At 32.0% G+C, this 22,643-nt stretch overlaps 3 protein-coding genes across 4 annotated transcripts; all 3 read left to right on the forward strand.

Moving 5' to 3' along the window:
- Positions 1-325: 325 nt before the first annotated feature.
- On the forward strand, positions 326-4,640 carry LOC101246486 (pentatricopeptide repeat-containing protein At1g09820). 2 transcript variants are annotated; one of them, XM_004231244.5, is made up of 3 exons: positions 326-2,502; positions 2,610-2,735; positions 4,165-4,640. In XM_004231244.5, exon 1 carries the CDS (start codon positions 572-574, stop codon positions 2,387-2,389), a length of 1,818 nt encoding a protein of 605 aa, XP_004231292.1. In that variant the 5' UTR covers positions 326-571; the 3' UTR covers positions 2,390-2,502; positions 2,610-2,735; positions 4,165-4,640. The 2 variants fall into 2 exon arrangements, with proteins under 2 accessions (XP_004231292.1, XP_010313517.1); XM_010315215.4 differs by having other exon boundaries at positions 2,610-2,728.
- Positions 4,641-8,044: 3,404 nt separating this feature from the next.
- Positions 8,045-9,431, forward strand: abz1 (anaerobic basic leucine zipper protein). The gene has a single exon (NM_001247576.2). It carries the CDS (start codon positions 8,777-8,779, stop codon positions 9,191-9,193), a length of 417 nt encoding a protein of 138 aa, NP_001234505.1. The 5' UTR covers positions 8,045-8,776; the 3' UTR covers positions 9,194-9,431.
- Positions 9,432-12,592: 3,161 nt separating this feature from the next.
- On the forward strand, positions 12,593-18,182 carry LOC101248334 (uncharacterized). Its single transcript, XM_004230258.5, has 2 exons — positions 12,593-12,909; positions 17,245-18,182. The coding sequence occupies exons 1-2, from the start codon at positions 12,843-12,845 to the stop codon at positions 18,000-18,002; spliced, it is 825 nt and encodes a 274-aa protein (XP_004230306.1). The 5' UTR covers positions 12,593-12,842; the 3' UTR covers positions 18,003-18,182.
- The last annotated feature ends 4,461 nt before the right edge of the window (positions 18,183-22,643 follow it).

A 22,643-nucleotide genomic window follows, 5' to 3' on the forward strand; every position in this document is an offset into this window, starting at 1 on the left:
TTCTTAAAAAATATAATTTTAAATTTAAATTACTAATATAAATATTTACAAGACAATTTTATACAATGTTTTTATTTGCTAATCAAATCTCTTATTCATAAAATATAATAATAATGCAAATAATATTTATATAGTATGATCAATATGAAAATTACTGCTATGACATCAATATGAAAATTATTGTTATTCTAGGTAGATTTCTTTAGCATTCCTGATTTGTCTACATAAAATTAATGAAAACATTAGCCAAACTAACTATTATTAGTGTTAAGAGAACCACTGTGAAAGTGGTGTATTGAATGTGATTTTTTTTTCTTTATTTAAATTTGAATTAATTATAACTATAAAAATATCTTAGTGAGACTGCTTTTCTTGAATGGCGCCGTAGCCGCAAGAATTCAAAAAATATAAATATCGAACATCATATAAGATGTTAGGGATGCATCTGTAATAATTAAAACTACGTACTACACGTGTAATTACCCCCAAAAGTTTCTAAGTTGCGAACTCCAGTTCCTGTTCGTGGTTCTTCCTAATCAAGACTTCTCTTGTAGTTCCATCGCCGGCATCCATGTCGCTAACATATTTCCGGCGTCTTCACCACTCACGTTTACCCCTCCGTTGCCTTCACACAGCGAATTCAGAGCCAACCTCAACATCAACACCCAATTTGTTTTCAGACCCACTTTTCAAATCTAAAGTTTCAGAATTAATTTCAAACCAGCACTGGTCTCAGCTGAAGGAACTAATTAAACCCTTTAACCCAACTTCGTTTCTTGAACAGCTTTTGGGTTCTGGGTTTGATTCTTCCTCCATCTTGGGTTTCTTCAGGTGGTCTCAATTTTATCAGGTTTATCACCACCCTCTTGAGCATTTATGCAGAGTTCTTGTATTGTTAGTTAATGATAAAAAATACCCAAAGGTTCGATCTTTATTGCACGATTTTGTTAAAAATGGGAAAACTTATACGGTTTCTTCTGTCTTTCATACACTGTTGACATGTAGTGATAATGTGTGTGCTAATTCTATTATTGTTGACATGTTGGTATTATCTTATGTTAATAATGGTAAACTTGATTTAGCTCTGGAGGCTTTTAGAAGAGCTGGGGATTATGGGTTTAAGTTATCTGTATTTTCGTGTAAACCGATGCTTAAAGGGGTGGTGAAAGAGGGAAAGTTTGAAGTAGGAGAGCTTGTGTATAAGGAGATGATTAGGAGGAGGATTGAGGTTGACTTGTACACATTTAATATTGTAATTAATGGGTTATGTAAGGCGGGGAAGTTGAATAAGGCTAGGGATGTGATGGAAGATATGAAGGTTAGAGGGATAATACCTAATGAGGTTACTTACAATACATTGATTGATGGGTATTGCAAGAGGGGTGGAGACGGGAAGATGTATAAAGCGGATGCACTTTTGAGAGAATTGGTGGAGCAGGGGGTGAGTCCAAATGAGAGAACTTATAATACTCTTATCGATGGGTTTTGTAAGGATGATAATGTTGGGGCAGCTATGAAGCTTTTTAAAGAAATGCAGCATCAAGGGATGAGACCGGACATTGTGACATTCAATTCGTTAATTGATGGGTTATTTGGTGATGGGAAAGTTGATGAGGCTCTTGGTTTACGTGCAGAAATGATACGTTTGGGGTTGGAGCCTAATATTCGGACATATAATGTAATGATAAATGGGTTTTCAAAAATGAAGATGTTCAGAGAGGCTAAAGAGTTGTTTGATGATGTTATGAAGCAAGGGTTAGATCTAAATGTACTAACTTTCAACACAGTTATTGATGCTCATGGTAAGGCTGGAAAAATGGAAGAAGCAGTCGCTCTTCGTGAACTAATGTTGAGCAAACTGATTTGTCCTACCATTTCAACATATAATTGCTTATTAGGTGGTTATTATCGAGAGGGAAATGTTGGAGCTGCAAAAGAGCTACTGGAGGAAATGGAGAAGAAGAGTGTGATGGCTGATCTAGTAACTTACAATATTCGAATAGATGCAATGTGCAAAAGAGGAGAATCAAGAAAGGCAGTGAGACTTCTGGATGAGATGTCTGAGAAAAGGTTGGTCCCAAGTCACGTGACATACAACATTTTGATGGCTGGATATTGCCAAGAAGGTAACCCAAGGGCAGCTGTTACTATTAGGAAAAGAATGGAGAAGGAAGGAAAGCATCCAAATGTTGTCACTTACAACGTGTTGATTAAAGGTTTCTGTCAGAAAGATAAGCTGGAAGAAGCAAATGCTCTTTTGAACGAGATGTTGGAAAAAGGATTGGTACCCAACAGAATTACCTATGACATTATCAGAGAAGAAATGATAGACAAGGGATTTGTCCCTGACATAGATGGACACCTCTACAAGGATACTGTCAATTGTTAATTATGCTGGAGAAGTTTGAGAGTGGTCTAATCGATTCGTTCTGTCATTTTTATTTCATGTACTTTGTTTTTCTGGAGGGTGTCTTTGTGGCTCATGATTACATTGCAAGACAGGTATGTGCTTTTATTCTCCTCTCTTGCTTTCGGTTTTGGTTTGCAGTAGTTAAATGTATGAGGTAGATGGAGGTTAATCACATTTTCATAAATTTTTCTTTGTGTAGATCAAGGGTTTGATAATTATATTAATACCTATTCATGAGTGCAATCAGCAGAGGACTTTTCTGCTTCCCCATGAAAGATGATCTTCTGTGATCAGACACAGTTTCAACTGGAATGGCAGGTTAATTGTATGACGCCTTCTTTAATTCTTGTTTTTCAGTTTTCTTATTACAATCCACTGTGCTCGTGTGAGATAAGAGTATTATTAGTATGACACCAAGGTGGTGCTGTCAAATATTTACAATGTACCAACAGAATATCCCTTCCCATCCTTAAATGGATTCTATGAGTTCTATCATTGATTCAGCTTCAGTTACAAAATAATGTATACACTCAAAAGGAAATACAAGTGAATAATTCATCTTGATCTTCTGAATAGAGTTCCCTTGATCTTTAGAACACTTGAGAGTTTCACGTCTCCTAACTGTCCAAGGATGCGAATAATTCAAAGATGAAATACTACTACTCCCTCCGTCCCATTTATGTGGCACACATTCCTTTTTAGTTTGTCCCAGAAAGAATGTCACCTTTTCTATACCTTGAAATAACTTAACTTCAAAGTTCCCTTTATACCCTTAATAAAATGATTTATAACAAGACAATTATCTATCTAAGGTTTATTTTAGACCACAAATTTTGAAAGTCTTCCTTTCTTTCTTAAACTTTGCGCCTAGTCAAGCGGTGACACATTAACTAGGGCAGAGGGAGTAAATGATTTGGTAATTCACTACTTAGCTGATGAATTAGATTCCACGGTGGACCTATTTTCTCTTGTAAACAAATTTGTATGTTCATTTGCTTAATTACCTCCGTTCATACTTCCACAAAATGTATCATCACTATCCTTAAAGTCCAGAATGTAACACAAGTGTGCTTGGTGAAATGGACTCTTTACATCAATATAAATATATAACTACATGTATAAAAGCATCTACAATATCTTCATAAAAGGAAATTATACAAAAACAGCATTGTGCTATGGTCGATTGTGACTTATACGTATGGATACAATAAATGACAGAATGAAGCAACTGCTTATAAATGCAAAAAAAAGGGGATAATAACCTAAACATCAACTATTAAGCCTATTGACCTAATAGGAGCATGTTACTATCTTCATCTTACTAAGTGAATCTCCAGTTTGTAGATGATTTAATTTAGAAGCAGCTGGTGTTCCCTACTCATTCATTGTCTTTAATCCAAGAATAGTTGATATATTTTCAGGGTTCATGGCTGTGGGAGTTGGAATACGACTTTTGACTTTGTTTTTCCCAGTTTAGTAATGTCTTGCCATTTCTTATAGAAGGATGCTTGTCTTCATCTATGTATTATCCTTTCAATTCAGGAAGTTTGTTCTTAACTAATTAAGAAGCTATAATACCTATCCTAAAAGTTCTGATTTAACCCTTTTCTGATATCATGGTTGATCGTCTCTTTACTGTATTCTAGCTTGTCCATGGGAAAATCATAGTTTGTTGCTGTTGCTTTGATGTTACATTTAAAGTATGCTTAAATATTTTAGGCTCTATGCCTGAAATTACATTTTTACGCTGACAGGTACATCATGAGTTTGCGTGGCTCAGGCATTTCATGAAAGAAAAATCTGTGGCCGTTGTTTCCAGAGTTCAAAGATTGCTGGTGGATCCTTGTCTTGTTGACCACCTTCCACAATGTGATTTAAGGTGTCTGACCTAGCGAGAGAATGCTCGTCTGGTTGCGAGTTCTTGCGTTGAACCCCATAAAAATCTACTCTATTATACCTGGTAAGACGTTTTGATCTGATCGGGGTTTGGGGAAAATCACTATCACTGAGGTTTCGATGATAGATATATTAAATAGCAGTCTTGAAGAGAATTGTTAGACTGAAGTAGGGGGAGGGGGGGATATTGGAGGAGGCAATCTTTGTTATTTATTCAAAGAAAGTGCAGGATTAGGAGTTGGTTTTTTGCAAATAGTATATAATTTCTCTTATCTGCTCAGTGTAACATGAAATCTGTTCACAGAAATAAAAATCCTCAATTTTTTCCAGGTAATCTGTTTTGTACTGTACTAATGTATATGAGAATTCCAATTGCTTTATAAAAGAAAGTATCCAATACATCATACATGATGTAATTTGATAAAAAATTACAAAGAAATACTAACTAAACATCATCAGTTCTTGTGAAGAGTCCCACAGGTCTTCCCTTTAAAGGGATGGATGGTGTCTTTAATATAGCCTGAATAACTCTTGAGTTAACTTTTGAGGTTGAGTTACGTACAAGATTCATCTATTTAACCGTTTCTACTAACATTGGTCTAGAAATGCCTATAAAACGACCCTTCCAATTGTTAAGTCATAGTGGCAACTTCACCTCGTGCATCCTTTGGTTGTGAGCCCTGCCTAGTGAGAGGACCCCACTTTCGCGCTAATCCCTCTCCCCCTGTGCTGAGCACCACTACATATTCAGTACAACACAATTAGGGCACAAGTAGTATTCTACTGACAGAAACATATAGAACCATTTTAATTTCTTATTATAGGGGAAAATGTTTAATTTTACCTTAAACGTTTATGATTTATCTTATATAGAATTTATATGTAAGTTTTTGGTTCATAGGAGCCTACCGTTACCTTGCATCTAAATTATGCTTCTCCCATTAACGTTTTCAATGTAAAAAAAGGATTCAACCATGTAAGAGTGTTTAGTCTGACCTTTTTAATTGTATAAGAATACATTTGAAAATTTTCAGTTATATTTAACAAAAAATTGTTTGTCTATGTAATTTCACTGGAACAAATATTAAGAGTCGATCTGGACAATCGTCAATGAAATTATAGGAAGAAATGACCAAAAAAACGGAGAGTAAATTTAAGACAATTCGAATGCTTCATAAATAAAATTCATTTTTTCCTTTTCTACTAATACACTTTTGACTTGGTCCATGCACATCGTTTGATTGTAGATACATGGTATTTTCTCTTTTTATTTTTATTTTTTATATTATATTTTTTTAGAGTTAATTTGACTTATTTTAAATATTAAATTAGATTATATTAATTCATTAAATAGAAAATTTAGATATTTAAGAATTATATGAAAAAATGCTATACATTGCAATTTTTTACAAATCAACGTGATGAAAAAATATATCTTAAAATGTTAGTCAAAATTTTTAAAATTTGACTCTAGAAATGAAAAATATGACAATTAATAGTGGACGGAAAAAGTATTTGTCAACGGAACTTTGCAAAATTATTATTTAATTTAAATTAGTCGAACAATCATTATTTTCATTTGTTTTAAAATAATTGCTATCTTAAAAGTTTAAGATAAAAATAACACTTATTAAACAATATGAATAATTTAGTAAACGGCAATTATTTTAGAATAAATGTATATAGTAAACGGCAATTATTAAGTGGATAGAAAAATTTGTTTTAAAACAATTTCAGCTATACATTTATTTTCTATCTACTTAATAATATTCAATTTTAAAGAGATATTAAATATGAATAATTTAGTAAACGGCGCATTATATTTAGATTACAATTTCTTAATCAACGTATGTGATATGAAAAAATTGTTTCTAGAAGCTTTTTCTAAAGATAGGGCAGCTCTTCTTTTTTAGTAGTTCCATGCACGCATCAAAATTTGTCTTTTTCAATCAAAGGAAATATTCAATCTAAATCATTTAACTTATTTTATTATAATATAAGAGAACTCATTTATTTGACATCAAAAAAGATTATTATGAAAATAATATACTTTTTTATTTAGTGGAATAAATATTATTGCTACAACACTAATATAACTATTTAAGCATGAATTAAAATTAACAGAAAATAATTATAAATTCGAGATTCATCTAATCTGAGCCTTAAACAATTAAGAATTATTATGTCCAAATCAAACATCAAATAAATTAGTAATAAAATTCAGTTCTATCCTAATCTATCTTTTCGCGCCATTCATCCGTTGCAACACTTATCCAATTCAACCAACTTTGACATTATTTAAAATATTATAAGTATTATCCTTTTGATTGGATATTATTTTGTCATTTTGAATTTCTTAGTGAAATGTTTTTGAGATTAGATTGTTCCATAACTGCAACTGCCACTATCATTTTACTAAAAAAATAAATTATATCAACTCATTTATATGAGTTTAATCACCTAGAAATAATTGGGAAAAAAAGTAGACATCTTGAATATGATATAAATATGTTTTTTATTTGATTAAGTATGAATTCTTCATTTCCTTTTAAACAAAATTAAAGGAAAAATTGTCAACTTTTCAATTATATGTTTCCTTCTCTTTATTCAATGTTTCAAAGTCTCATTATATTTTTCAGATTCTCAGTATATGCTTTGGAACTTAAAAAGTATTTTGATTGGTAATGAGTTCGGTAATAACTTACAAAATATTTCGTTTAATTTGCTTGTATTGATTTGACTGAACGTAAGTTTAATAAAATAAGTATTTCGTTCGTTTCATTTTATTTGATATTAAATTTTTTTAATTTAAATTTTTTTTTTATCTAGTAAATATTTAAATGTATAATTTTTCTTTTATCCTTATTGGTCCAACTTAATTTTATAATACATTCATGAGAAGAAAGAAAAATGAGTTACTTTTTTAAATGGCAATTTGATAAATATTTCAAAGTCTTAATTATTTCTTAAATTTTGTGTCGGATCAAATGTTGTCATATAAAATGAGACAGAGGAAATACTATCTTAATGAATTATTGTTATTGTTTTCTTTTTTAAATTCAAATGATAATAATTTTAATTTACATTTTACGATATATATTTCCAACATATTGATATTCGAAAAAATTAAAATTTTTAGTGCTTTTCATATAGTTTTTGAATATATAATTTTTTTTGAAACATTGAATTAATGCAATCTAATTTTGCTTTAAAAATTGGTTAAATTGATTTTTGAAAAAGCAACATAACAATTAAAAATGGACATAGAAAATAAGATTTTTGAATTTTGTGATGTCAAATTCAAAAATACATATATTGATTGTTTTAATTTTTTGTAATTTCAGATACTCTATCGTCTCATTTTATATGTAATTCTTTTCTATAAATAATTGGACTATAATACTTATTATTTTATAAAATTTATGTATCAATTATCATATTTTACCTATTATATCCTTAATAGTATAGTTAGTTACTCTTGAAAAACTTGACTTAAAAACATTAAATAAAATATAAGAATAAAATTACAATATTTTTTTAAAAAATATTAGTATAAAATAAAAAAATAACATATAAAATAGATAAGATTGAAAGGTGTATAATACTTGTGTTGAAAATTAAAGAGTTTCAATAGAGTTGAGTTTAGTCAATAGAGTTATCTGATATATTAATCGCTGATAAAAGGTCATAAATATCCATAAAATCAAGTTTTAAGTGCTCGAAAACTGACCTGTACATCGAAATTCGAAACAATGTATCCAATGAATATTTTGTATTTTTTTAGAGGTGTGCATTACATTTGTCATGATGAACATTCTTCTCGCCTTCAAACTATCTACACCACTCTAAAAAACACCTTTCAAAGGTTGAGTAACGTAATCTTCTTCTTCTTCTCCGCCTCCAAATAAATAAATAAATATAAACTTTCTGGTTTCCCCATATTAATCTCTTCCTTAATCGTCTCTACCTACCATTTTTGTCTTTTCACCTTCTTCTTGATTCTTTTTTCCCCCCTTCTTTCATCAATCCACCTTTGTTCATTGTCACAAAAAAGATTGCCTTTTTTGCGACAACCCCATTATCTCAATTTTTCACATTTTTCTGAAGTTGTTGTTTGTACTATTTATTTTGAGAAATTTTCAAGGTGGGTAATTTACTTTCTGGGGTTGTTGCTGATTTTGATTTTTTCAATGACAATGAATTTGGGGTTTCTTTAGTTAGGAATCAATCTATGATCTCTGCCATTTCCATCACTTTTTTAGGCGATTGTTTTCGTCAATCTTTCTCTGTGCTGTTTCTCTACCATTTTTATGATTTTTCATGAATAGAAATAAATATCCACTGAAAAAGTATTTTTTTTCTAAAAAAAGAAAAAATTGTTGAAGAATAGACTTTTTTATTTTATTTGTGTTGGCACTCTTGAAATCATAGATTTGGGGTACTGTTGATTTATATTGGAGAGAAAAAAAAATGTCACCTTTAAGGCAGAGTGCTAGTTCATCTGCATCAGATGATGATCAAAGGTATGCAGGAATGGATGAGAAGAAGAGGAAAAGGATGATTTCCAACAGGGAATCTGCGAGGCGATCGAGGATGAAGAAGCAGAAGCTTCTGCAAGATTTGACAGGGGAAGTGAGCAGATTACAGGGTGCAAATAAGAATATTGTGTCTAAGATTGATGAGACAACAGAAAGATATGCAATTTGTGCGGCACAGAACAATGTGTTGAGGGCACAAGCAATGGAATTGACTGATAGGCTCAGGTATTTAAATGATGTTATTGACAGTACTGGTTTGGCTGCTGATGTTGCTGATCCTTTGTTGAAGCCATTGCAGAATCCTTGTGCAATGCAGCCTATTGCTTCATCAGGATTGTTTAAATTTTAATCGTTGTAATGGCTTGTTTGGATAGCGTTGCTTCCATTAGTCTATATTCTAGTAGTTTCCTTGGATGGTAATGTCATGTTAGTTATGCCTTTGTTGGTTATGTTTTAGTGTCTGCTTACTCTTTTTTAACCATGTAAATACCAAGAATTAGCTTGGAGTTGTTGAATCGGATGTTTGTATCTTACCGACTGGTCTTTGTTTACGATGATATTTACAATGAGGGATAATTGATTTGTCATATCATCTCTGTTATTGAGAATTCAGGTTATGATCCTAGTGAAAGCTATCGTGAATTGACTAGTTTTACATTGGTCACAAAGTCCTCCTTTATCCATTATTAAGAATGGCAACTGTTTGGATTTTGAAGAGCAGTAGTAGCTTGTCATGTTTACGATGATATTTACAATGAGGGATAACTGATGTGTCATGTCATGGCTGATATTGAGAATTCAGGTAAGGATCATAGTGAAAGCTACCATGAATTGACTAGTTTTACATTGGTCGCAAAGTCTTCCTTTATCCATTATTGAGAATGGCAACTGTACGGTTGTTCAAGAGCAGTAGTAGTTGTTATTATTGTGTTGTCAATGCTGTCAATATCCTTCCTGGTAGCATACATGATTATCTCGCTTGCCCTCAAGTCTGTCTGGTGCCTTTTGGTTTAGGCTGTTTGGTTTTTGAAGAGCAGTAGTAGATTGTATTGTTGTATTGTTACTGCTGTCAATGTCCTTGGTAGCACGAGTGATTATTTCGCTTGCCCTCAGTCCTTCTAGTGCCTTTTGGTTCAGGTAATCCGTAGGTTCAGTAAGTGCAGCAAAGCATGCATAAGTTACAAGAGGGGTGGGGGCCGGTGTCGTTTCCCTCTTTTTCAGGAAAGCTGCCTCCAAATGGTGTCAACTGTAATAGAATGTAGCTAGATAACTGGTGCCGCAAGATCCAGAATATATGGGATGGATTACATTGAACTAGATGAACTTTCCCTTGCCAAGTTTTAGCCTCAAAGTAGGAGTAACTGTGGTTTGAGGTCAAGTGCTCTTCACATAGAGATACACTCATTGGTGACCGAACCCTCAGACAAAATTGCTGAGGAGAAAGCAATAGTATTCAACTTGTGCCCGAACTACACAGTGCATTCCTTCTCTAGTGCTATTACTATTGTGACAACAACAACATATCCAATTAAATCCCACAAGTGAGGGTAGACCTTACTACTACCTCGTGAAGGTGTGGAGAGACTGTTTCCGAAATTAGGATTAGGATAGTTTTTGCGTTCAATTTCTTTCATTGAATGAATTTCAGATATTTCTTGTCTGATCAATCTAGAAAATCAATGGTTATATCGAACTTTTTCCTGCATAAGCAGAATATAACATCAACATGATGATATGTACAAAGTTTATACTAAGTAGTAATTCACAGAAGTTCCGGACTACTTCTGGTTGATCTGCTATGACATTATTTCCATTGTTGCAAAGAATTTTATCTGGAGGAAACTGATTCTTGTTATTTACTCAGATTATTGCTTATATCAACCATATATATATATATATGTAATATTCACGTTTGAGCTTAGGTGGACTCTTGGCCATTGAGTGTTATATACTCCCTTGTGTCTTTGTATATTCGGGAGTACTTTAGCATCATAATAGTCAACCGTCAATGATGAAAACCCATGTTAATTCTATTTGTTGAGCTGGAAACAAAGAGTAATTGTGACACGAAAGAACATATTGACTACACTTTAGAACTAGTAATAATTAAACGTTTTGCAAAGAGAACCACAAATTTGAGAAAACTAGTGACCTCATTTTAAAGGTTCAACTTCTTTTCTATACAGAAAATGGAAAGGTAACTCTATCATGAACATATTATAGATCATTCGGTAATGCAACAAATTTGTAGTACCATAGAAAAAGATTTCAGCAATTTTGGCTTAAAAGCAGCTTAAATAAGTCTATCCAAATAGGCTCTGAAAAATACAATATTTGATTTTTAAATTTTGTATAAACACTACAGTATTTGGTTTGCAACTACAAACTTTCCACTGCTAATACTTTTCGAAAGCATAATGCAAATTTATAAAATTTTAAAATAATTTCTTAAAGTAATAAATTCAATTAACGGGAAAATCGTATAAAACAGTAAATCATTAATTAAAATTAATGTTATAACCACAGTTCGATTTAATTCTAATTCATAGCAAATACTTTGTCATTCGTCTCCCTTCTTTTCTCGCCACTCTCTCTTTCTCGCCTCTCCCACTTTATGCAAACACAAATGTATAAACTATATTTGTGTTTGTATAAAAACCGAGAAAAAACTGTATATACAAATACATACATAACTTTTTGTCTTATACACTTGTAATTATACAATACAAATTTTCTACTGTTCAAATCTTTTCTCTTTCTCACTTTATACAAACACAAGTTACACAAAAAAAATACTTTCTTATTTTCATACAGTTTTCAAATATATGCTTATACAATTGAGTTTTCTTTTGTATAAGTATACCAAAATATACATATTAATAGTCATTACAAACTTAAAATTTGCAACATAATTATGCAAATTATATTTATAACATACAAATATAATTTTTATATTTGCTAAATCTAAAATTTATTCGGTTATTAATAGACCTTTTTTTTCATGGAGTAGAAAGTGAATACACTGGTATGTCACGGGAGAGTATGGGTGGGCATAAATATCGAAAAACCAAAAAATCGAATTGAACCAAAAAATTTCGATTCTTCGATGTTTTGTGGAACTTCGATTCTTTGTTCGGAGTTCGGTGCAATAGTCCCCAAACTACGATGTACTGAAGAATCGAAGTTTTATTTACTAGATTTAAAAATATTTAAATTATATTGCTTAATTAATAATAGTTATACACTTTTGAATTTTCTCAAAATATTTACATGACCTATTTAAATTTTCAATTTTTAAATGACAACAAATATAATGTCAATAAAATGTTGAACTATTGTTTTTTTTATATACAATTGTACATTGTGAGTCCTTATATTTGATTGTTCGAAAGTTCATCATGGCATCGTGCTTGTTAGGCTGCTTGCTCTCTTCTTTATTCATTCAACATGTCGGTATGGGAGAAAGTCTTTAGGCTTTAGCAAAATCATAGTAATCCATGCTAAGAAACGGAAACAAATCCTTTGACATCTTTGCTAAAAATTCATCTATGCCCTCTTTATTTTTATTAATACATGATGAAACTCTTAACAATTTATCATATTTTTTTTAAATTTTTATTCGCACCGAAAACTGATTTAAAAATATCGAACTAAACCAAATCAAAGTAGAAAAAACAAATCGATCTAATTTGATATAAACTATTATAAAATCAAATATAAAAAAATCGAATCAAAATTTGATTAAATCGAATCGAAGAAACCGGACGCGCACGCCTACGGGAGAGTATAATATCTTAGAGAAATTAATTGATAGTGGTCCGTCGCTTTGCTTTTCCGTCTCCCGCTTAGTTAACGAACTGCAAAAATAAATAAATTCATTTATCCCAACGCGTTCTTTGTCTACTGAGTCAAGTTCATAGATACTCAACTGCTGCAGATCCATCTTCTTAGATTCGCTTTTGATACTTAGGGTTTGTGTGTAGTCATTTTTGAGTTCAATGATTGAGAAGAAGAGGGTTCAAGTTCTTCTCTTTCTCGTTGGCCTACTAATTCTCAGCATCACCGGTAAGCAATCCAATTTTCATCGTTTTCTTTGATTGATTCAATTTACGTCTTGTTCTTTCTTCTAAATAGGGTTTAATCGCTATTGATTTTGAAAGTATTTGTTCAAGTTGAGGGTAAATGTTAAGAGTATATTGACCAAATCTTGAATTGACTAAAGATTGTTGGTTTGGGATCTAACGAAATCGGAGTTTTACATTTTTGGTTTAAAGCTTTAGTTTGTTATGATCTACTGCGTTATTTTGGGATTTAGTATGATACAAGAATGTTAACTGACTGCCTGGGTGACAAATGATTTCGTAGTGCTCTATTGTCTCGTAGTGAAGTAAAATTACATTTTTATTTAGGTAAACGGAAGCCAGCAAGGGCTATTGCATTTGTTGGGATATTATAATAGAACAAAATGGGTGATGCTATCAACATTTGATATTAATGATTTATGAGGCTGGTGATGATGGCTCATGATATATGATTTGGTCTGGGGATTTTCAACTTCTACAGAAGTTGACAGTATGTAGATGTGAAATTTATAAGGAGAGTTGTGCTCTGGGAGGCCTATTGCAGTCAATGTATAAGGAGAGTTACATATGATCTGTTAAAATCGAATTAAATTTGGTTATGTGCATGTTTATTTAGTCTTAGTCTATGCTCAAAAATTGTGGAAAAGACTCAGTTTTCATTATAAGTGTCATATTACGTTTTAAGTTCCTGTAGACTGGTTTTTGCATTATAAGAATCAATTTGTTATTGTAATATTGCTAAGGTGAATATTTTTACAAAGAACTGCTATGACTTTACAAGAAGTTATTCGAATTGCAATGTTGAGGAATTAAATAATACCTCCTTTGAGGAATGACTCATTGATTTCATTGGGTAGTTAACCACAAGAAATTTGAATTAGAAGGTTATACTGGAGAAAAAAGTTGCATAATTGATTATAGTACTCCTTTTTGATAGGTGATAGGTAATTTTGTTAATGAAGCACTGCACGAAGAGGAATCTTTGTACAGAGTGAGCTTACTCATGTTGCTGGTCTCATGCCCATATAAATTAGGAGGGTGGCTGTAGGTTGATGACCATCCTTTGATGTATTTAAATGGTGAATATGGTCAATGAGGATTCATATAGCTGATCCTAACTTGTTTGAGATTGCATTGCTATTAATATTATAGTGCTAATATCATCAAAAGGATATTGTACGGTGCAGGGACAATGAGAAATTTAAAGTACTCCTATAATGTATGTGATTAACTTATGCATAAGGAGAGTATATAGTGTGGGTTATTAACTTATGCATTAGGGGAGTTCAATAACGTGGATTTGAAAACTCTGTTAATCTCTGGGTTGTAGAGACTAGAGAGTAGATTTGGCAAATACTATATAATATAACGTGATTTTGTATTTAATGTAAATTTAATTACAAAAAAGAAATTGAAGTGAAGAGGGTCGCAGTTTTTTGCATGTACTACTGTGTAAAATGTTAGATCTAGGACTCCCTGGCTGACACATGAATGAAGAAAGCTACTTATGCTGTCAAAATCGAACTAATTTGGCAAGTGAAGGAGCATCTAGGCTTAGTCTGTGCTCAGAAATATGGAAAAAACTTCTCTCTTTTTTTTCAATGTCAAAGAAATGTGGAGAAGACTGAGTTTTTCTTCTCTGCGTCATACTATGTTGAAGTTCTTATAGTAGTGATGGCAACTTGAAACGATGCTACATTCTTTTAGTCAAATGCTTTATTTAACTTCTCGTAAGCCTTGCAGAATTTCTCTTTTTTAAGGTATAAAGTAAGGAAATTATATTTGGGTTGAGTTAGGAGAAAGGGACTCTTCTCTAATTCACACTGTGAGAAATAAGAGAAGGATGGATGATTTAGAAAAAGTAATGTCTTGCACTTTTTCTTCTTGATAAATCAAATAATCGGTTTTATTAACTTCGCACCAAGATGGTATCAAAACAATTACACAAAGTTTAGTAATTTTTCTGGTACTTTAAATAATTTTCATTTATTCAGTACCCTCAGTGTGGAACAAATTATATGCAAGTGCTTAATCACAATTAACAAACAAGCTATCCAAAGAGTGTGTGTTTGTATATATACACACACAAACTCACCTGTACTTCCTCTTTTACCAAAATACAAGATATTTTGTATTTAGTTTCCAAAAAAAGTGCAATGAGGGATTGAGGGCAAGCTCACTTGGTGAGCTACCTGCCATCCACTGTTGAGGTAGATATTTCAAACCCTATTAATAGCGTAGCATCCCTTTCCCAACTCCTTTCCCCTTTTCTAATGTAATAAAAAAATTGAACAAAGTGCAGTGAGCTATAAATAAGTGAATATGTTAGTAAACTAAATGGACTGTCGTGATTCTATATATTATCTTTTCAACCCTTCCAGTAACATCCTTCTGTTTGTTATTTGTCATATGATTCAAAAAATGCATGAGGGTGACTTATGTTCTTGTACTTGGATCCTACAATGAATATAGCTGTATTTCTGATGTAGGGCACTAATAAGTAATAAGATACTAAATACTTAACCATTTACATGTCTCCAAAAGTTGGTCAATTCAAGTTGTGTTTACCAAGCATGTTACATATGTAACATTAGAAGCGATTAAAGAATGGGTGAATACATCTATAAGCTGATAATTCAGTGTTTTATAGGCACTTTGCTCAGAGTCTATATTTCATTTGGTGTTAATGCTGACAAATAGCTATTAAGGACAGTTTTAGGAGGTCATTTCTAAGTTGAAACATCTCGTTTAGTCCTGAGATTAGCAATTATCTTGTTAAGGTCGGTACGTCCAGATGAAGCACAATCATCCCACAGTATAAGTGTGCTCTCGGCATTCTTAGAAGTGACAAGAACGAAAGATTATACTGCTTATGAAAACGTATGCTCCCTCTTTTTAGTATGTTTCAAAGAAAATGACACCTTCTATGTTTAGTAACTCTTTATTTCCAACATCCCACAACATGTTTAAGACCATAAGATTCGAATGCCATTTGGTGCATTATACACATCTTTGGGTTAAGACCACAAAATTTAAAAGTCTACCTTACTATCTTAGGAGTCATTTGGTAGAGTGTACAAATTGACCTGCAGTTATACTTATGTGTAACGTGCATTTTGCTTGCAGGTCAATTTGAACAGTCTACCTTACTTCTTACTTTTTCACTTTTTTAAGTTTCCATTTATCAAACACAATTTTTGAATATGGACTATCTAGATGACTCAGCCAACCTGTATATGCACCTTCTGTAATATGAGTATTTATTCAGTCTTCATATTGAAGGCTTTGTACTGGGTGGGTCGTGATATATTGATGGATGCATACTGCTGCATCCCAATGACTATCATGAGGATCCTGCAAATTTTGACTAACAGCATCAATAATGAATGAATTATTCAAGCGTATGGTGGTAAGGTAGTTCGATTTACTGATCAATCCCTTACATGGAGTTGCAAATGACTTTCATAATCCTGGAGGTAGCTTGACATAGAATCTTGGATGAGTCAATTGCTTTAACAATTCTTCTATTTGCTTCCTCTAAATATAATCTTGTAGTTTTTGACTCTTTAAATTCTCACTTCTTTGTACCTATCGTGACTGATATTGTGTAGAGAAATATTTAGTGCTTAAATCATGAAATTTGGTGCTATGTGGTTTGAGTGTTTCGTCTCACTTTAGACAGTGTTGATTTGGGTATCAAAGTGTTGACTATGAACTAATATTCAATCTCTTTCTCAACATTGAAGCTTTTTTTTTTGTTTTAATTGTTGTGATGTATTGCTAACCCATAATTACATTTTCCGCCATCCCCTCCAATTAAAATTATCAACTTTGCTACTGGATAATTGCCTCTTACATATGTTCTGCCTACCATTTATTTCTTGATAAATTTGTTGCATGACCATTCAACTGAGGTTCTGGTTGTAGTGCTATGCATTCAAGGAGCTGATATGGATATTACTATTTATCGATTTAGCAATCACTTTTTGTTGTTTTTTGGAAATCTTTTAACCTTTGGAATGTTCCGTTTTGGTATTATGTTGTGCACTCGTTGCAATAGGATACTTTTATGCTCATACTTCATAATCTGCATGTATTTCCATACCAGCATCAGTTTCATCAAGCGGCTACTTTGAGGCACTTTTCTTTGAGTATTTTGTGCTTTAAGTTGTATCATTAACAGTGTCACAACTTTTAAGGATAAGGAGTTTCTTCAGTGTTTACCGTCCTACTCACCATTATTTGGTGCTTTGCTTATTCCGTTCCACCTGATTCTACATAATATCAATCAATTATCTAATATCTTGTTGCTTTCCAGCTGAAAAATGTAGGGAGTTGGTTGGTCAAGAGGCTGCATCGAAGAGTGGGGAATTTACTTGGTTGCAATGTTTTGATGGGGGTACGGGAAGCGTAGCATGTTTAGTCAAGGAAGGTGTGAAGCTGTATGCTTATAACATCAGATCCTCTCATGTGGAGATAGCAAGGAACTCCGCTATTGAGATCGCTCTGGCTGATGCCATATCACAAGGCATCTCAGCAAAAGAAGCAGCTAAAGTAGCTCAGAAAGAAGGAGCAAAAGCTGCAAAATTGGCCGTTCGAAAAACGAAGCGTATTGTTGGTCCGATAATTTCTGCAGGATGGGACTTTTTTGAAGCACTTTATCTTGGAGGTACACCGACTGAAGGGGCATTGAGGGGTTCTGGTACCTTGTTTGGCGCCTATTGGGTTGGTTATCTCGGGGAGCAGACCATGGGTAGGTTTGGTTACTTGGTTGGAAGTGAGTTGGGCAGTTGGGTTGGAGGAAAGGTTGGATTAATGGTGTATGATTTAGTTAATGGCGTGGATCATTTACTTGCATTTCTCCAACTAAAGGAAATAGAAGTGGATAGAACTGTGTATGATGAATTGTACAAGGAAACTAGTTCCGAGGTACCCAAGGAGTCGTATGATAGTGAATCAAGTACATATTCAAGCTTTGAAGCTCCAGAAGAGTCTAGTAGTTATGAAGCTCCAGAAGAGTCTAGTAGTTATGAAGCTCCTGCTTATGAGGACCCTGAAGTCCATGAAGAATTTTAAGACTGGATGGTTCTTTTGATATTATTAGATATCACATCATGTGTGTCCTCTGCTCAATCACAACTTGTACAGGGAGAGGTTGTATTGTATTTTGTTATACGAAACTTTTACCTCATTCACTTTGTAAAATGACAGAATAGAATAATTGCATTTTATGAATTCGGTGTAGTTTTGGATGTATTTCTGATAACAAAGCAAGCAGGAATCCCCCTTAGCTTGATAGTGCATTGTTACAACATCTCTAGCAATTTACTCATTCATAATTTTGGAAATGCAGAGCTTACTCAATCAAATTTGTGCATACACTGATCTGATTTATGCCTAGGAAGAATAAACATCATTATCAAAAAGAATCTTGTGATTACCAAGAATATGTGAATACTGTATTTATTCTGTTTAGCACATTATTGAAAATTACTGCCACTTTCTTTCCTACCGTGCTTTTTAAATGATCAGTATTTCTACTTCTCTATCAAGTTGAAATAAAAAAAGAAGCAGTAATAACAAGCAAATTAGCAACAAAGAAAACAAAACATCAAGATTCTAACTTGCTTTTCATCCTTTCTATTGAAATTCTTGCTTCACCAAATGAATGACTTGTACACACACAGTTATATTACAAGTAGAATACGCAAGTTCCGGATTCTCAAATCATAAAACAAAATATATTAAGACAAAAACAATATCCTTATTTCTTTCTACTTGCTTAAAAGAATAAATAAGCATATTTTGGTCTTCTTTTTTCTTTTCTTTCTTGTACTAAAAGTTTTAGCTAGCACCATATTCTAGTCTAGACTAGATACATTACATTTTCTTTTCAATCTAATATAGGAGTTTCTTAATGAAATTTTCATGTGAAAATTAAACCTCCATAGTTTACGATTTTTTTTTTGGTAACAATTTCATTTATATATACTAACGGCTTAAATATTTTTATGTGACACACATATGACGAGGTCGGATCAAAGAGAAGAAAGGTGAGATCAGTCACCCAGGCAAACAACCCTCTTCCAAGAAGAATTGTGTTATGTCCCCATCCTTATCGTGAGCGAAAGAGTTTATTGTATGGTGATCCCTAGGTCGCAACAAATCTAGTTGTTAAACTTCTCGTTGTGTAGACCCTAGCTAGCTAGGCTGACAAGCTTCTAAAGAAAGAGATATAAAGCATAACACAAGTTTACATATACATAACTTCATGAAATCAGCCAATGTGAATATTATGTGTCATGTCATGTTGGATCAATTTCTTACACATCAATACATTCTAGTCCGTTATATAGTCGATTCTCTATGTCAATTAACAAATTAAGATATTCACTAAGCTAATTATTATAGATCAACTTAACTTTATGTATAAAAAAAAAGTTGTAACTTGGAATTTTTCTTGTTTTAGTTTTCACCAAATATTTGTATATTACATTAAAACCTGATTAAATTAGAATTCGCTTCACAAATCCCACATTAGAAGGTGCTAAAGCGCACTCCCCAAAAAGGTGACTTCTTACATAGTTGGCCTCAAACTTGAGATCGTGATTAAGGACGTACAACAAAATTAATTATCATAAATTAACAGGCCAAGATTCGTCTGAAATATATAACTTTATACTCGACTTGATTTGATCAAAATTCTAAAATGGGAAGAAATAATTGAATTTTGCTATGAGGTAGAGAACATTAAAATGTCAAAATCAGAAATAGACATAGCAGAATCTAACACACGATGGCTTGTGGTAGACACGGATCCTATCTATAATTTTGACTTTGATTGCAGCCCAAGAACATGCATGCTACAATAATTAATTGACCCCCATATATAATTATTCGTCTTTATTTCTTCTTATTTTTCTGGTTTATAATGCTTCACTTTTCAATCATGCAATTTTGGATATACAGATTCTTTTTCTATCATTTATTCGATTTTTATGCTAATCTTGCGTAGAATATAGACATTGCTTCAACTCTACAAACTCTCCTATACAATCAATTCGGAACACAATAAATATATATATAAAAAAAGACAAATATATAAACGTGTCTTTTATCTTGATGTCAACTACTGAGGTAGTTTGACTGGACACAATTTTAAAGAAAGAAGAAAATAATGGACTTTTAAAATTTGTGGTCTAAAATTAATGATAGAAATTTATGTGACTATTAATCATTTTATTTAGGACAAAATGGACATTGTAAAATTAACTAAATTGTTACTTAATATAGAGTTAGAAATATGTAAAAGAATTTGTTGGGACGGACTAAAAAGAAAGTAACTTGCATAAATTGGGACAGAGGGAGTAATATATTTATGTCCTTCAACTTTGGAAGACACACAATAACACATAAATTTGTATAAAATAGAACAAATAGATACACATGTTCTATGTGGTAATTCACATGCGACACAGTTAAATATATCTCTATATATATATGTTACGTAGAACATGTATGTAGTACACGCTTACATACTATGCCAAAATGAATGAGGGCTCGGTGCTATTTTTATATTACTTACGTAATTTTTTCCTATCTGTCCTCGTTTCTTCAGTCATGTTCGTCCCATTGTTGCTTTTCCCAAAGCTTTTCTTCGAATTAGAATGAAATAGATTCATTCAGTAACTTTCAGAACAATCGAAATTTAACCGTCTGTGCCTGTGAATTTTCCGAACCCGAGGCTGGGCCATCCCCTTCGATTTGCGCACCGAGAATGAACTCCAGACCGAAATTCTCTGGTGGAGGAGTCGGGATTGGCGCTTTTAAGTTAAGATGGAGAGCAGAGTAAGTAGATTTAATTAGGACACTTATGGGCCCAAATCCTATATACTGATGGTATTATTATTGTTATTATTTTGTATAAAAACATAGGTTAGTATAAAAGTTATTTCAAATAACTATTTTTAATATGAAGAAATGATAAATAACATGTGGCAACAAATTAATTAAACATGCAGGTATAAAGAAATTCATTATAGTTATAGTCAACTTGATTTATTTAGGTATGGGTTTTCAAAGACAGCCCCCCTCTCTTTCTTTTGTTACCAAATACTTTTTTCGTTTGGTATTATTTGCCATAATTTCTATTTTTAGAGTTAAATTATAAAACCTTTGACTATCATTTAAAGATGCATTTTTTCATCATATTAATATGAAAAAATTATAATTTATTTAAAATATCAAATTGATGTGATCTAATTTATCTTTGAAAATTAGTCATATTGACTTTCAATAAGCGCTGACAAATATTTCTGGACGGAGGAGTAACTTTTAAAGAAAAAACAGAAAAGAAGAGAATTCTTTTTTTTCTAAAGGGAATGAGACAAGTGATCTCCAAAATTAAAGTCTCTTATTATAAAAAGTGAAATCAAAAATCAATGTCGAGTAGTCGCATTATATATAGTCCCTACATTTTTAGGAGGACACATATAGGCCAATTATATATAACTATTTTTCCAACTTGACCATTATAACACAATAATATATGTTTATGTTTGATTTCTTCAAAATAAAACACTAAAAATAATAGCACAACTTGTTTTTATATACACTTTCTTTTCTTCTTCTTCCTATTCTCATGATTGCACTTCAAAATCTTTATCTTTTTAATTAAATGAGAGTCTTAATATATATAAGCGTTCTGAATATGAATTTGGTGATATTTTCAAATATATATAAATTCAAGTTAAATTCAAAATAAATATTCAAAAAATGAATTTGTGTTTAAATATACATTTTATTTTTTGTGATGGTAACTTTTTTCTACGTGAGAAAGTAGCCAGAGCTCTCACTTCAAAATACAGTGAAACATTAGTTATAACGATATCAAAGTTATTATTCATATTTTTAAGATGTATGTCCAAACGCATGAGAATTCGATACTAAAAGTATTATTTCTGTTTCCTTTTGCACTAATATTTACATAGAGCTAAAAAAACAGTGAAACCAACTTGTTTTTTTTTTGTCTATCCATGATAAATAAATAATAAAAAGGTTAATTCCCAACTGAATCAAAGCAACCAATAGAGAGTGGGCACTAACAGAAAGGCTAAAAGTGAATGGCAACATCTTTTTTGGGCCATTGAAGTTGAGGGGGGGAAAAGGCAATGGAATAGTAGACACAAAAAAGCACCATCACATCAATATAAGGAAGTTGGATTAATTAGTAGTAATAAATAGTTTTAATGATATGAAATGTCAACATTATTAGTTTTTTGTAGTACGTAGTATTTGCCAAGGGGTGTGGCCATTCAAACCCCATAAAGGGCACTTCTTTTTTTTCCACATACCATTAGCTTAATAATTATACTTCGAATCTTGTCTCTAAAATTCATCTTGAATATATCTATCAAATTAGTGTTCTTACTGAAAAATTATATTTTCGTGACTAATACTAAAATATCTAATTAAAGGTAGACAAAGAAGCGAAACTTGTTGATTAAATATATGTACAAGAATTTACAGATTTAGAATTCAGTTACTAACTAACCCTTGATGAGGACGTTAAGCGTTATTTTAGTAATTTAGATCCAAATTTAAATCGTAATCGGATGAATCACAATTAAAAATCCTATCATATCTCTTAATTGTCTTTTGCAACATGTTTAACGAATTGTTTAAAGTCTAAATGGAGCCTTTTCTTTTACATCAGTA

Source organism: Solanum lycopersicum, chromosome 1 (assembly GCF_036512215.1).
Source record: "Solanum lycopersicum chromosome 1, SLM_r2.1".
Taxonomy (NCBI): Eukaryota; Viridiplantae; Streptophyta; class Magnoliopsida; order Solanales; family Solanaceae; genus Solanum; species Solanum lycopersicum.

Coding starts and splice junctions, on each gene's coding strand:
- LOC101246486 (XM_004231244.5), top strand. CDS start 572: ATGTCGCTAACATATTTCCGGCGTCTTCACCACTCACGTTTACCCCTC.
- abz1 (NM_001247576.2), top strand. CDS start 8,777: ATGTCACCTTTAAGGCAGAGTGCTAGTTCATCTGCATCAGATGATGAT.
- LOC101248334 (XM_004230258.5), top strand. CDS start 12,843: ATGATTGAGAAGAAGAGGGTTCAAGTTCTTCTCTTTCTCGTTGGCCTA. Junction 12,910..17,244: donor ACTAATTCTCAGCATCACCG/GTAAGCAATCCA, acceptor GTTGCTTTCCAG/CTGAAAAATGTAGGGAGTTG.